General features: G+C 49.0%; 1 protein-coding gene across 3 annotated transcripts in view; it reads left to right on the plus strand.

Moving 5' to 3' along the window:
* WASHC1 (WASH complex subunit 1) overlaps positions 1-12,303 on the plus strand; it is a 42,885-nt gene extending 30,582 nt beyond the window's left edge. For all 3 annotated transcript variants that reach the window (XM_051617225.1, XM_051617235.1, XM_051617215.1), the window contains 9 exons: positions 1,457-1,568; positions 2,272-2,418; positions 6,709-6,845; positions 7,764-7,899; positions 8,904-9,108; positions 9,606-9,770; positions 10,094-10,252; positions 10,895-10,963; positions 11,527-12,303. In XM_051617225.1, the coding sequence (XP_051473185.1) occupies positions 1,457-1,568; positions 2,272-2,418; positions 6,709-6,845; positions 7,764-7,899; positions 8,904-9,108; positions 9,606-9,770; positions 10,094-10,252; positions 10,895-10,963; positions 11,527-11,672 (1,276 nt within the window). In that variant the 3' untranslated portion in view covers positions 11,673-12,303. The remainder of the gene's footprint in view (positions 1-1,456; positions 1,569-2,271; positions 2,419-6,708; positions 6,846-7,763; positions 7,900-8,903; positions 9,109-9,605; positions 9,771-10,093; positions 10,253-10,894; positions 10,964-11,526) is intronic.
* Positions 12,304-12,765: the final 462 nt, after the last annotated feature.

The raw sequence follows: 12,765 nt of genomic DNA on the forward strand, positions 1-12,765 counted from the left end.
CTCCTCCCATATGTATAAGGAAGGATTTTCATACCTCCAGGAAGAGGGGAGCATGGTTATAAACAAACAGAAACACTTAAAGCTGTTTAGAGAAAGAAGTAGGGCTCTGTCAGAATGATACAAGGTGAATAGGCTGCTTGAGCTTGCTGTTTTTTCACTACCTACAATGGGGGGGGCTTTAGTGAAGTCCATTTCTGTGCTGTAATAGGGAATGTGCTGTACAGAGTGGAAGTACTTGAGAAGATGGATTTGGTGCCATTCGAAAATGGGAATCATGGATCACTGCTCATGTCAAATTTGTTAAAAGGCATTATACAGACAGAGCAGGGAAAACAGCATGGGAGCTCTCTACTCAGAAGTAAAGAGGGACTTTTGGCAAAATTTAAAGACAATACCTGAGATTGATTTTTACAGGCACAAGATGATCCAACAGAACTCAGTGCTACAAAACATTGCTGAAGTTAAATGCTGTCTCTCCTAATAGGTTTGTATAGCCATAAAAACATTCTTTGCTGCCTTCATTAGAGAGGTGAAGATTCAAAACAGTTTTCAGATTTTGAGCTTGAAGCTAAGGAGAACCTGCTAGTTAGGCATGGGGCAGGAAGGTCTCTTCTGAGAAGGTGATTCCGTAGTTACCTGTAGTTGATCTCTGGTCCCAGTGTCCCTCGTAGCCTCTGGTTGAACCTGTGTGACAGCTCCTGCAGCATGGTAGCAACCATGCATGACACAGTGGCTGTAAGGTGTCTTCTGTAAGCTTTGTGGGAAAGGACTATGTCCATGCAGTGAACGCAGAGGTACTTAACCAGTGACTGCTGTCCCCTGCTGCCACAGAGTGCTTTCCACCTCAGTCCCAAAGCATTTGATGCTGATCTAGTTATGTAAAAATTATGTGAGTTATCATGCTTTATTGCTCCAAATGAGGACCTAATGTTGTTTGACTGATGTGGAAACCAAGTCACAAAGCTGAGAAGAAACAACAAAGAAGTCATGCAATGAAGTGCTGGTGTAGTAGAGGACAGGATGAGCCTTGTGAGTCTTGAACTCTACTCATTAGCATATGTTGCCTTTCATTTTTAAAAAGTAATTTAAATTAAAAATATGTTGACAGTTGATAACTGTCTGTGGCTTTGTCAGCAGTACCTGCAGAGAGGCCTAGAACTTGTGGCACTCTGGTGTTGCAAAAAAGCTGCATTTCTTCATTTTTCTGTCCTGTGCCTCAAACAGCTGCAGGAACTTTGTGTTGTGAGTCATGGACTAGATCTACCTTCATGTTGGAGCACATAAAGCTCTCAATGGGACCAAGACAACTGAATCCCAACCAGCACTATTTTGCCCTATGAAACAATCCAGTCCACTGAGATTCACATCCTTCCCTGAGGGCCTGGGTACTGGCTGTTGCCAAGAAGTCTCTGGATTCTTCATCTTAAGAAAAGTGCTTGCTTCCTTTGCTTCCTAGGATCTCTCAGCGGGTGGAGACCAGCTGGGCACAGCTTCAGACAATCAGTGAGAGAGTCACGCTCGCTCAAGCAAAAATTGAGAAGATAAAGGGCAGCAAGAAGGCTATTAAGGTAGTGACTTACGTGAAGGCTGCATGGCAACCCTTCTTCCTGCCAGTTTCTCTCTCTGCTGCTGATGCAAGCTTTAGAGAAGAACGGGTGCTTGGCTGCTGCAGCTGCTTCCAGCTCATGTCTCCATGCCTTGCTGCTGAGCAGGGTTGGGATGAGAATCCCTTTCCTGACTTGGCCCACTGATGATTTTTAGACCTGTGAGCCACACAGCTTCAGGTCTTATGAAGTCTATACAGGTTCCTGCCCCAGCTGCTTCCTGAAAAAGAGAAATGTCATGTACTGAGCTAAGCCAAACACCCTTGGACTTCAGGCATTTTGGCTGTTTGAATGAAAGCTGCTGTTAAAGACCCTCCCCTTAGTGCATCTTAATCCCATTAAGCCATGTAAAACTGGTGAAAGTCCTTCTTTCCCTATCCTTACTCCATTTTTTACAGTATTTCCAATTCCCTGCCGATAGAAACCTTTTTGCTACTGATCTCCTAGTGCTTTTATATACAGAGAAGCTCTGACATTTCCAGTTTCCAAAATGACAGCCCATGCATGTTTGGGTCTGTGCAGATAGCCCATAGCAGGGCTTAGGAGGTTGACTCCAAGGCTGTCCAATGGCACTGCCAGATGGTGTGCTTGCTCCAACCCGCATGATTCTGCATTGTAGGATTGCCTAGTTGGTGGGATTTTTCAGTTCCTCCTTGTTTCTCCACAGGTGTTTTCCAGTGCCAAGTATCCAGCCCCTGAACGGCTGCAGGAGTACAGTTCAATTTTTGCTGGTGCAGAAGACCCAGCTAATCAGAAATGGCCAAGACACAAGATTCAGAGCAAACACCGAATGCTGGATGAGAAAGCTCTGCAGGTAAGGAGAAGGAGAACAGACCTTGAGATGAACAAGCAAAAGGGAGCTGAGAGGCTGATAGTCTTTTAGATCAAGTAGACCAGGGCTTTAGGATATAGGCTGGGAGCAGAACATCTTTTTCGCTTGGCCAGTTGGTGGGTGTGTGTGAGGCCAAGCTGGGAAGCTTGCGGAGTTGCCAGTTTGAGAGGGCCATGTCATTACAAGACCTTGGCTGGATGGTTGAGTGCTCTGTGTAGCTGTTGGCTGCCAGCTCTCCAGAGCAGTTCCATTTCCTGAAATGCTACTGTTTCCTGCAGTCGTGCTGGTGGGTGCTGCTGGCTGGGCTCAAGGCTTTGGCTCTGCATAGCAAGGCAGCTGAGATCAGGGTCAAAATTGTTTGAAAAATAGTTTCTGAAGGCTCTAATATAAGCAATGGTGAGAAGGAAATGGTAAAAGTGCTTGTGACTGTGTCAGGAGAAAATTGAGTCATTAGAGCATTTTTCTTTTCCAGGAAAGCATGACACAGGTATTGCCCTTCCCATGTTCCCAGCTAAGTTTTACATCTTGGGGGAAAGGTTGCTTTGCTTCTTTACATCTTTTATTTCTACTTTGCTCCTCCTTTGCTTTGTGCTCAGTTATTGTAGGTTGCAGGCCCTTCAGAGGAGCTGAAACTCTCAGTACCCAGCACAGGTGGTACTTCCAGGCGTGCCCATAGCACAGATGTCTGCAGCTGGTGGTGTTGAAAGAGGTCCTGAAGTACTGATTCCATTTTAGCCTATGGATTGTGTGGCAGTAAGCAGCTTCTTAGGAGTAGTAGACGTCCTCTTCCTGGCAAGTTAGGGATCAGCCTGACAACTTCCCTTCTCTCCATCTCTAAAGAGACTTCCTACCTCATCCTTGTGTGCCTTGGCCCAAAAATAAAGCTGCTACTGAAAAATTTATCATGCTAAACTTTCCTGAGATTTAATGGACCCGAGACCTCACACAATGAGGTAGTCATGAATATTTCAGCCAGGCCAGGGAAGCAGGGTTGCTGGCCAAATGGACAGCTGACAAACTCGAGCACGGTTCGTGCTTCCTTTGAGCCCTGGCAGTGGCACAGGGCAGGGCTGTGTGGGACCTGCTGCTGGCTGGCCAGGGGAGGTCAGTGATGGTTGTGCTGTCTGGCTGGTGGCCCCATCTCACCAGCATGTGGGGGGAGCAGAGGCAGGTGGTGGTGCTGAATGATGGAGGGGCCTGTGCCAGGAGCAGCTGATGTGCTGAATCAGGCACTGTGTGGCTGAGCTCTGACCACATTCCAGGGGGACAGGCCCTTCTTGGCCTTGATGGAATACAGAGCCTGATGTGCCTTGCAGTAATGAAATGTGACAGAGGGAAGTTCAATGTTTGCGTTTGTGCCCTCCTCAATTATTCAGGGCTTTCAGCAGAGGCTTGCTGCCTGTTTTCACTTCTAATGAGAGCCTCTTTGATGGGAGCAGTTGCAGTGGCCTTTGCTGCCTTCACTTGGGCCTGCACACAACTCACCAGGAAAGCAAACTCTGCTCTTGTCAGTTTGAGGGTAAGTGGTGGCAGCCTGTGCTCAGTGCTTAGGTTTGTGCTCTGGAGGGAAAGCAGCTGAGTTGGAAATGTGCGTGGTTCTGCAGCTTATTTTAAAATGCTTCCCTCCTGGGAAATTCTCATTACCACCTCCACACCCCACACAACACTGTTTAGGTTGGTAAGGTAAGCATTGATGGCTAAGAGTGCCAGAAACAGTCCTTCTGGTAAGCCTGGAAAGACACTTGCTTTGCACATTGCCATGGTAGCAGCTAGGCAGGGTTGAACAACATGATGGCTTGTGGGGCTTCTCAGGCTCTGGACACTGCCTTTGCAGTGGGATCTGTGTCCAGGTGCTCCAAGTGCCCCTCGGGAGGCTGGAAGATGAGGTGGGAGACATAGTTTGCCTGGACTTAGGAAGAGGCCCACTGCTGGAGTAACCTCGCAAGGCTTCAAAAATGTCATTAAGTTGGCATGTTCTTATGCCTCCACACAGGCATGAGCAGGCTGAACTGGGTTTTTGGCACTTGCTCATCTTCAACTGCTTTTCCAGCTAGACTCATCACACCGGTGGCTTGGGGGAAATGGGATTTCTGGTGTATCAGCCCAATTCCCTTTGTAAGAGTGTTTGCTTAATTAAACTTAGGAACCAAGGTGACTTTATATGTTTTAACTATAGGCTGTGAGGGAGAAAATTTCCTGGAAATGTAGCATCCTTTGAGTTGTGATGCTGCCAGGTGTCAAACCCCAGGCTGGGATGTTTGAGCATTCAAGCACACTCCACACCTTCAGTATGTCTTAAGTTGCTGAACTTTTGACTTAATGCCTCAGTGTCCCTATAAGAAAACTCATATTTAAATGGCATGTTAACTTTTGGAATTCATAGTTGCAGGATATTATTACCAGTAGGTAGCTGTTCTAAATTTCAAATCAGATCTAGGTAGTTGAATTAAGACTAGTATTTTGGTGGCATTTAAACTAATAAGATTATGCAGAGCGTCACATTTCAGAGTAATACTCATGCTTAGTGCATTTATAACTGCCTGAGATAAGACTTAAAATTAAATGTAGGTAATGGTTGGTTTCTCACTCTGCCCTTACAGTGGCACACAGTCTTCCAGCACTAATTGAAATCTACAAAGAGAGAATTAGAAAAAAATATATATATGACTTGAGGGCTAAGTGTGTGTGAACAGTACTAGCAAAAACGTCAGTACTCCCTCATGCTTAAAAAATTAAACATTGGGAAACAAATATTAATGTTCAAAAAATCCTTTATTTCTGAATCTTTGCTTCTGTGGTCTATAAATAAAAATGTATATGTTTTTGACTACCTGCTGCTGTAATTGTTCAAGATGTGTATTTCAGTGTATTTTTCACAAGTTGGAATGTGTTATTTGGTGAGGAAAAAACTTAGATCAAAACCTCCCAAGTCTTTTTTTACAGCATTTTATAGACTCGGAGCATCATACAAACTCTTAGTGGATTAACTGAGCTGTGACTAAGCCATTTCCCCAGATTTCTGGCTACCAAATTCAAGACTGAAATTTCAATCAGCAGGAACTGCTTATGTTGCTGAGATGTCACCTTAAAGCTGAATGGAAGTCTCCATTTCCTCCATACAAGCACAAAGAGGGAAGAAGGACTTGGAGAATGGGATCCAGCAGGGATGTTGGATGTAGTGAGGCAGTAGGAGGCTGTGTACAGTATTTGAAGTGACCTGTTTGGACATCTTCTAGTGACAGAAGATGACAGTGTGACCAGTTATTTAAAATGACAAAGTGTCCTGGTTAGTGCTCTGGTTTATTTTGGTCTGAACACTTAACACCTCACTGCTGCCAGGCTGCTGCTTGTCCTAGTTTGTGTGGAAAGAACCGGAGCTGTGAAGGGGTTGAAGAATGGTGTGGGGAGGGATGTGGGGTGGAGGTTTGTCCATCCTGGGCTGTCTCTGTGTTCCCCTACAGCAAAGCTTGGTGTGGGCACTGAGCTTCATCCCCCAGAGCATGTGACAGCGGGCACTGTCACGCTAGCTGAAGCACTGGTCTGATCACGGATGGCAATTCCTGTGCTCTATAAAAGTCAAGCAGTTCAGAAGTAATAAGTCCTTTTCTAAAGGGAGCTCTATATATTATGCATGAAGTTTTAGAACTGAGAGAGAGGAGATTTCAGTTCATTAGAGTTGAAAACTCCTGTAAATCCCTCAGGCTTTGCAAAACCATCTGGCACACGTTCTTCCCTGCACACTCCCTTCTGCCTGATCTCTTGCCTACTGCAGACACTCTTGTTTTTTCCTAACCTCTTTTTCCTTTGCCTTTCCTGCATGCCCCACCAGTGGGATCACGTCCTCTTAAAACATCAACTGAAGGCAGCAGAGGGGAGCATAATTATAGATGTTTATGGGACTTTGCCTGCATGAAGTTGTCTAGTAGTTGGAGACACTAGCTTTTAGACTCTCACACTTCATGCCTGATTCTGGTTATAGAGCCCAAGTGGTGGTTTTATTTTGCCAGACCCTTGCCACAGCAACACCTGTTCAATGTGACCCATCCATGGCACCAAAAGCACATGTCATGAGTCTGAACTGCTAAAATTTGTCATGAGGGTGGGGCTGCAACGTTACCCATGTATTTCCTTGCTCAAAGGGAGGAGAAGAGGGAGCAGTAGAGTTCCCAGACCATGCAGTGGATCCAGCAGTGTGGGTTGTGGTGGCTGGGGAGAACTGTCTCAGCAGCTCTGGTTTTAGCATCTTATCACCTATTATCTGTCTTCTTGCAGGAAAAGCTCAAGTACTTCCCTGTTTGTGTGAACACCAAAATTCACCAGGAGGATGATGCAGAAGAAGGCCTTGGCAGCCTCCCCAGGAACATCAGCTCCCTCAGCTCGCTGCTGCTCTTCAATACCACTGAGAACTTGTGAGAGCTGGAGCAGCACCATGCTGCTCACCTGCCCCTGCTTCTCATAGGAGCTTTCTCCTCCCTGGGGGCAGCTTGCTTTGCTGAGGGTCTTACATATCAGGCTCCTAACAGGATAGGGTTTAGCACTTCTCTGTTAGCTTCCAGCTAGGAACCCTGTCTTCCTCACTCTTCCCGTTGCGTGGAAGGAATTGTTTTGTCTGACCTGATCTTCCACTCTCCTGCTTTCAACCCAATTTTGCACTTCCTTCCCCTACTTAGGTTTTCCTGTCACTCCCCTGTAATTCTTCTCCAGCCTTGAGAGCTGCTGTTAACCCTGCCCTTCCCTGCTCCATGTGCCAGCCCAGGTACTGCTCCTTCTCCTGATGATTCCTCACAGCAGCACTTTACCACCCTCGCTGCTTTAAGGTCTCTTGCCTCCCCCACTGCAGTTCCCTTTCCCATTGGGCTTTGCCTCATGATTTCTTCTTCTCTTCATATTAAAGAGCTTCTTTAAACCCTTCTTGAGCTTTCAACCAATGGACCCCCTCTTTCTTACCCTGAGCCATGGGTTATTTCCCCTCTTTGTCTTTCCTCCTGGACCTTGAGTGACAAGTCACCAGAAGAGACTGGCATCTTGCTGCAGCCTGTAGGACTGTTTCAGGGCAGGTGGTGGGAGGGGGAGAGCTTAATAATGATGGCAGTTCAGTGGGGCTTTGCTTCGGGAGGAATGTGGAGCCTGCATTGACAGGGTGAAGAGCTGATCAACTCCTGGTTGTGGAGGCATGGGAAAAAAGGGCTAAAAGAAGGCCAAACATCTTCCACCTTTGTGAGTGAGTCAGGAAGTCTCCACCTCCAGGGTCTTCTTGGTTACACTGTTTCTTTTGGCCTTAGCCAAAAGATGGCAGCATCACTGAAGTACTTGTCCTCTGCTGTTAGGTACAAGAAGTATGTTTTCCTAGATCCTCTGGCTGGAGCAGTGACAAAGACCCATGTGGCTCTGGAAACAGAAACAGAAGAGAAGCTCTTTGATGCTCCTCTCTCCATCACCAAAAGGGGACAGCTGGACCGACAGGTGAGATGCAGCTGTGGGGCTGCAGCTATTTCCCCTTTGGAAGATTGTGCTCAGTTCCCTGAGAGGAGAGAGCTTCTGTAGGTTGGAGAGCAGGTAGAAGAATGGCCCATCATGGGGCTGCAGAGTATCTCACTTCTCAGAAGGACCTTGCCTGTTTTTGTGCTTGAAGTCCTGGTGTGAGCTTGATGGCTGGGACAGAACCCTCAAACTTGGCAGGTGTTTCTCTCTGGTCAAGCCTTTGCAGAGCAGTGTGAGAAGAGTAACTCAGTCCTGCTTCAGCTTGCTGATAGACCTTGGGGGTGTAGAGGAGTTTGGAGGCTCCATCACATGATCATCCCCCTTGTGCTAACTCCTGAGCCTCATGAGGAACCTGAGGGTGAGATGCCACTGCTAGGAGGTGCCTGGGAGGAGGTACGATCCCCATCATTCCTGCTGGGAATGGGCACCTGCTGGTGCAAAGAGAAGGGCAGCCAGCCTGAGCAAAGGAGCAATTTGCTCATCACATTGGATCAGAGGAGGTAGCAGTGCAGCCTTTATTCACAGTGCACCGTCAGTACTGTTTTGCCTGTGTGATAAACACAAAACCAAACCTCTGTAACAAGTTGGTGGTGCTTCTTCTGCATCCTAATCTCAGAAATGGTTCAGGCACCATTCTCTCGTGGGAGACAAGGGACTGGCTTGATGTAGGCTGCAGAAGTTGATGCATGCAATGTTCAGAGAAGAGAGTTCACTTGCAAGAAACTAGGAAGGGTGAGTCCTGCACCTCTTCTTCCTCCTGTAGCTTGCCTTTTCCAGGCTTGGTCTGCAAGGAATAGCCTCTGAGCACAGGGAGCTGCCACAGGACAGTAGCACAGAGTTGTAGGGGTTGTTGATGAGCAGCCACCGTACCAAGGCACACAAGCCCAGCTCTGACTGCTGCCTAGGCTCTTCTCTGCAGTGCCCCCATTTACTGCCAGGGAAAGCAAATGCGTAGTCACTACCTTTTTGCTTTGGGTTCCTTTTAGGTAGCTGAAAACTACTTCTATGTGCCAGATCTGGGCCAGGTCCCTGAGATTGATGTGCCATCCTACCTGCCAGACCTGCCTGGCATTGCTGCAGATCTTATGTACAGCGCAGATCTGGGCCCCGGCATCGCACCGTCCGCCCCTAGCAGTGCTATTCCAGAGCTGCCCACTTTCAACACTGAATCTGTGGAGCCTTTGCAACCAGGTATTTCCAGTCCTGATCCCAGGACCCCGTGAAGGAGGAATGCAGGGATTGCTAGAAGATCGAGACAAAGCAAAAAGTCACTTGGTGGATTTCAAGCTGGATGTTGGTGATACCTCTGGCTTGTGTTTGGGCTTGAGTAAAAGCTGCAACCTGCTCAAGTGCTGGCCAGACTCGGGGCCCCTCCCCTCCCTCACCCCCTACATGGCTAGGGAGGAGGGAGCATGGTCTGCAGGGTGTGCAGGGAGTTAAGTGCCTCGTGGCAGCCTGGCAGGATGCCCTTGGGAAAGCTGGGCAGGCCCAGTGACAGCTGGGGAGGGCAGAGTAGGGGAGTCTCAAACCCTGCCTGCTGTTAAGAGACGCTGCACAGGGTGGGAGTGCTCTGCTGCACGGTGCCTGCTGAGGGCTCTGTCTTGCTGCTGAGGCATGTGAAGCTCTGAGATGAAGCTCTCTGTGTGCTGTCCTCTGGGACTCTAGATGCAACTTCTTTCATCTTTCAGACCTTCAAGATGCTGAGCTACTGCCGCCTCCTCCACCACCACCTCCCCCACCACCTCCTGTTATGCCAACTACTGTTCCTCCACCACCACCCCTGCCCCAGTCCACTGCCCCCTCTGAGCCAGCCCGGACAGCGAGTGAGGAGAGCAGCAATGCAGTGCCTGCAGGTAAGGGCTGGGTATCTCCACAGCTTTGCCAGCAGAATCTATCTGACTCCTTAGTTTCAACCTGTGTCCTTGGTTGGTTCCCTGTGGCTTCCCAGCCTTCCAGCACAGGAGGGAAGCTGCTCCTTCCTGCTGGGGAGCTGCAAGTGTTCAGTTCTGCCATGATGAGGCTGAGTGTGAGCCTGTCACTGAGGTGTCTGGGCCTGGCTTACAGTCTCAGGCAGAAGTTGGCAGGATATCAGAGCAGCCCTTTCCCTGGGGATGTGGTTGGGCCTATAGCTGGTGCACTGACCTGTGGCTGCTACCTGTCCTTCCTGTTCCTGCAGCTTCGGTTCAGGGAGCCCCAAAGGAGGTGGTGAACCCTTCTATTGGGCGTGCCAGTCTCCTGGAGTCCATCCGCCAGGCTGGTGGCATTGGGAAGGCCAACCTCCGCAGTGTCAAGGAGAGGAAGCTGGAGAAGAAGAAGCAGAAAGAACAAGAACAAGGTACTGAGGCTACTTAGCAGAACTGATCTTCCTTGCTCTCTGCCCCAGGCCAGGCAGCTGTACGTCTGGGGGGAGATGGGCTAGCCAGGAGCACAGTGAAGCTAGAGAGGGGAAAGGCATTGTCTCTCCTCACAGGCTGGTGTAGGTCTTGGGTGTTCCCTGTTCATCCAAAGCTCTGTGAACTTGCTAAACCCCATCTGCCATGGCATTCATGTTCTTGATGGAGACCCATTCTGTTTCAGGGCATGTGTAGAAGTTTCACACCTGCTGCATGGGGGACAGACACAAAGGAAACCCTGGGGCCAAGATGGGCAGGACCAGGCTGGTCTGAGCATGTTGGTTTAGGTAGCTGGGGAGGTTGTTGCTGGAGTTGGCTTGGCAGAATGAGACTGCAAATGCCTAGCCCCTCTTGCCTCTCAAGGAATTCCACTCTTAAGATTTTCCCAGAGATGTTGTTACCCTGCAGTGTTTTCCTGACCTGAAACTGGACTACACTGGGAAAGATTGGGGTGGGATACAAGATTAGAGGTTTGGTGGGTTTCTTTTACATAATCTGAAGTCAGTATTGCAGGAGAGTGCTTTTGCTGTAGTGCTAAGTTCAGACTGACATTCCTTATTGTCTGACTTGTTTTGCTGTTTCAGTGCGAGCTACAGGACAAGGTGGCGATTTGATGTCAGACCTCTTCAACAAACTGGTGCTGAGGCGCAAAGGTACTTACTGTCCTGCAGGGTGGGCTACTCCTTCTCCCTAGGAAAGAGGGAGAACCCTTTCTGGCACCTCAGTGGAGTAGTCAGCCACAGCCCTAGGAACAGGGACACTATGCCTGGCAAGTGTGCCACAGCGTGGCTGGAGTGTCTTTACAGAGTGAACAGGGGAATCTCCACCTCAAGTCCCACTGGAGGCACTGGAAGAGGTTTTGTAAAGCAGAGGACAGGCATGGAAAGCAACCTCTGAGGAAGGGACAGTGGTGCCTTTTTTAATCCAGTGTAGGGGCACCTGAGATACCCCAAAGCCTTGGCGCATACCTGGGGCATTTAGGGCCAGTGTTGCCCCTCAGTACCTGGCACAGGGCAGAGGAAGTCACGAACTTGCTCAGGTGGAGTTCAGTGAGCCCTTGTGGAGGGCTGTGGTGGCCTTAAAGCATGTTGGCTGATGTGCTTGCCTGGGTGCTGGAGCAGTGGTGTGATATGTCATTTTCTCCTTCCCCTTTGCTGAGCCTCTGTGTGCTCTAGTCTCCAGGTGTCACTCACTGGTGCTTTTCCTTCCTTCTCAGGTATTTCAGGGAAAGGGCCAGGAGCCTCTGGAAATACGGATGCCCCTGGAAGTCCTGCCAGTGCCTTTGCTCGTATGTCGGACTCAATACCACCCCTTCCACCCCCACAGCAGCCTGTGGGGGATGAGGATGACTGGGAGACATAGATGGGGTCAGTTGAGTGTCTGTGTGAATCCCAGGACGCTTGAACCTTTGAGAGACACCAGCCTGTGGATGTAGCTATTGGAGGGTGGGCACTGACATTGCAAAGGGACCCTGTGGTTTCTCCTTGAAGATGAGCAGGAGCAACAGGAGCCAACTGCTGCCGAGATGATAGTTACCAACAGGGGTTTTTCTTCTGTTGTGTTGTTTTCCACCCCAAAGACTACTTTCCATCTCAAATGCTGCTGCTCACGCTGGCACAATAAATCCTGCCTTAGCTAGCAGGCAGTGGGGTGGTCTGTGCTCAGAGGATCAGAACTAGCATTGCTCCTGATTTAAAGGGCCCTGGGTCTTTCCTAATGTGACTGGTGATGACTGCAAAAGCATCTCTTGCAGGCAAACAGCCCTTGCCTCATTTGTCTCCTTGCTGCTTGCCTGAAGCTCCCACTTGCTTGTCTGTCGCTAGAAGAAAGAATGAGTGTGCATGTCCCTTTGTGGGGGGTCTAATTCCTGGTGCCTCTGCACACAATGGTTTCTTTCTTTACCTGGCTTATGGTAATTCTTTGCCTGTTGCTGTCTGAAAAATTTTAATAAAGTTGAAGGCAGCAGGTCTTTGCAGCCTTTGCCCTGGCAAAAGCAGGATGTGTGCTCAATTAAAAGAGTGTTATGGGAAAGCCCAGCTGTCTACTCTCCTCAGGCAGGAGCTGCCTTACAACCCAGCACCACCAGCCCCAGGGCTGGAGGGCACCAGCTGTTACACAGATGCCCCCCAGTCCCTCTGCTGCCTTCACTGGCATTGAGGCCAGACAGTGGAGTGTGTACCTACAGAAAGGGCAGGAGACACACCACAAAGTTTCTCAGAAGCAGCTGTTTCTCTCCCTGTGGGGCTAATTAACATATAAGGAGTGGGTAACAGCTCTGTGTGTAATTGTAAGTGCTTTCCTCATTGTGAAGAGCCCCAAGAAGTAACATCCAGCTGCTGACACTGGCAAGGCAGCAAAAGAAGCTCCTGGGAAGAGGTTTGCTCAGGATGACAGAAAGAGCTGGGCACAGCTGTGGGGTTACATAGGCATCCCTGTTGTGGTGTCTGCCTTCCAG

The sequence above is a fragment of the Apus apus genome, chromosome 1 (genome assembly GCF_020740795.1).
Source record: "Apus apus isolate bApuApu2 chromosome 1, bApuApu2.pri.cur, whole genome shotgun sequence".
NCBI lineage: Eukaryota > Metazoa > Chordata > Aves > Apodiformes > Apodidae > Apus > Apus apus.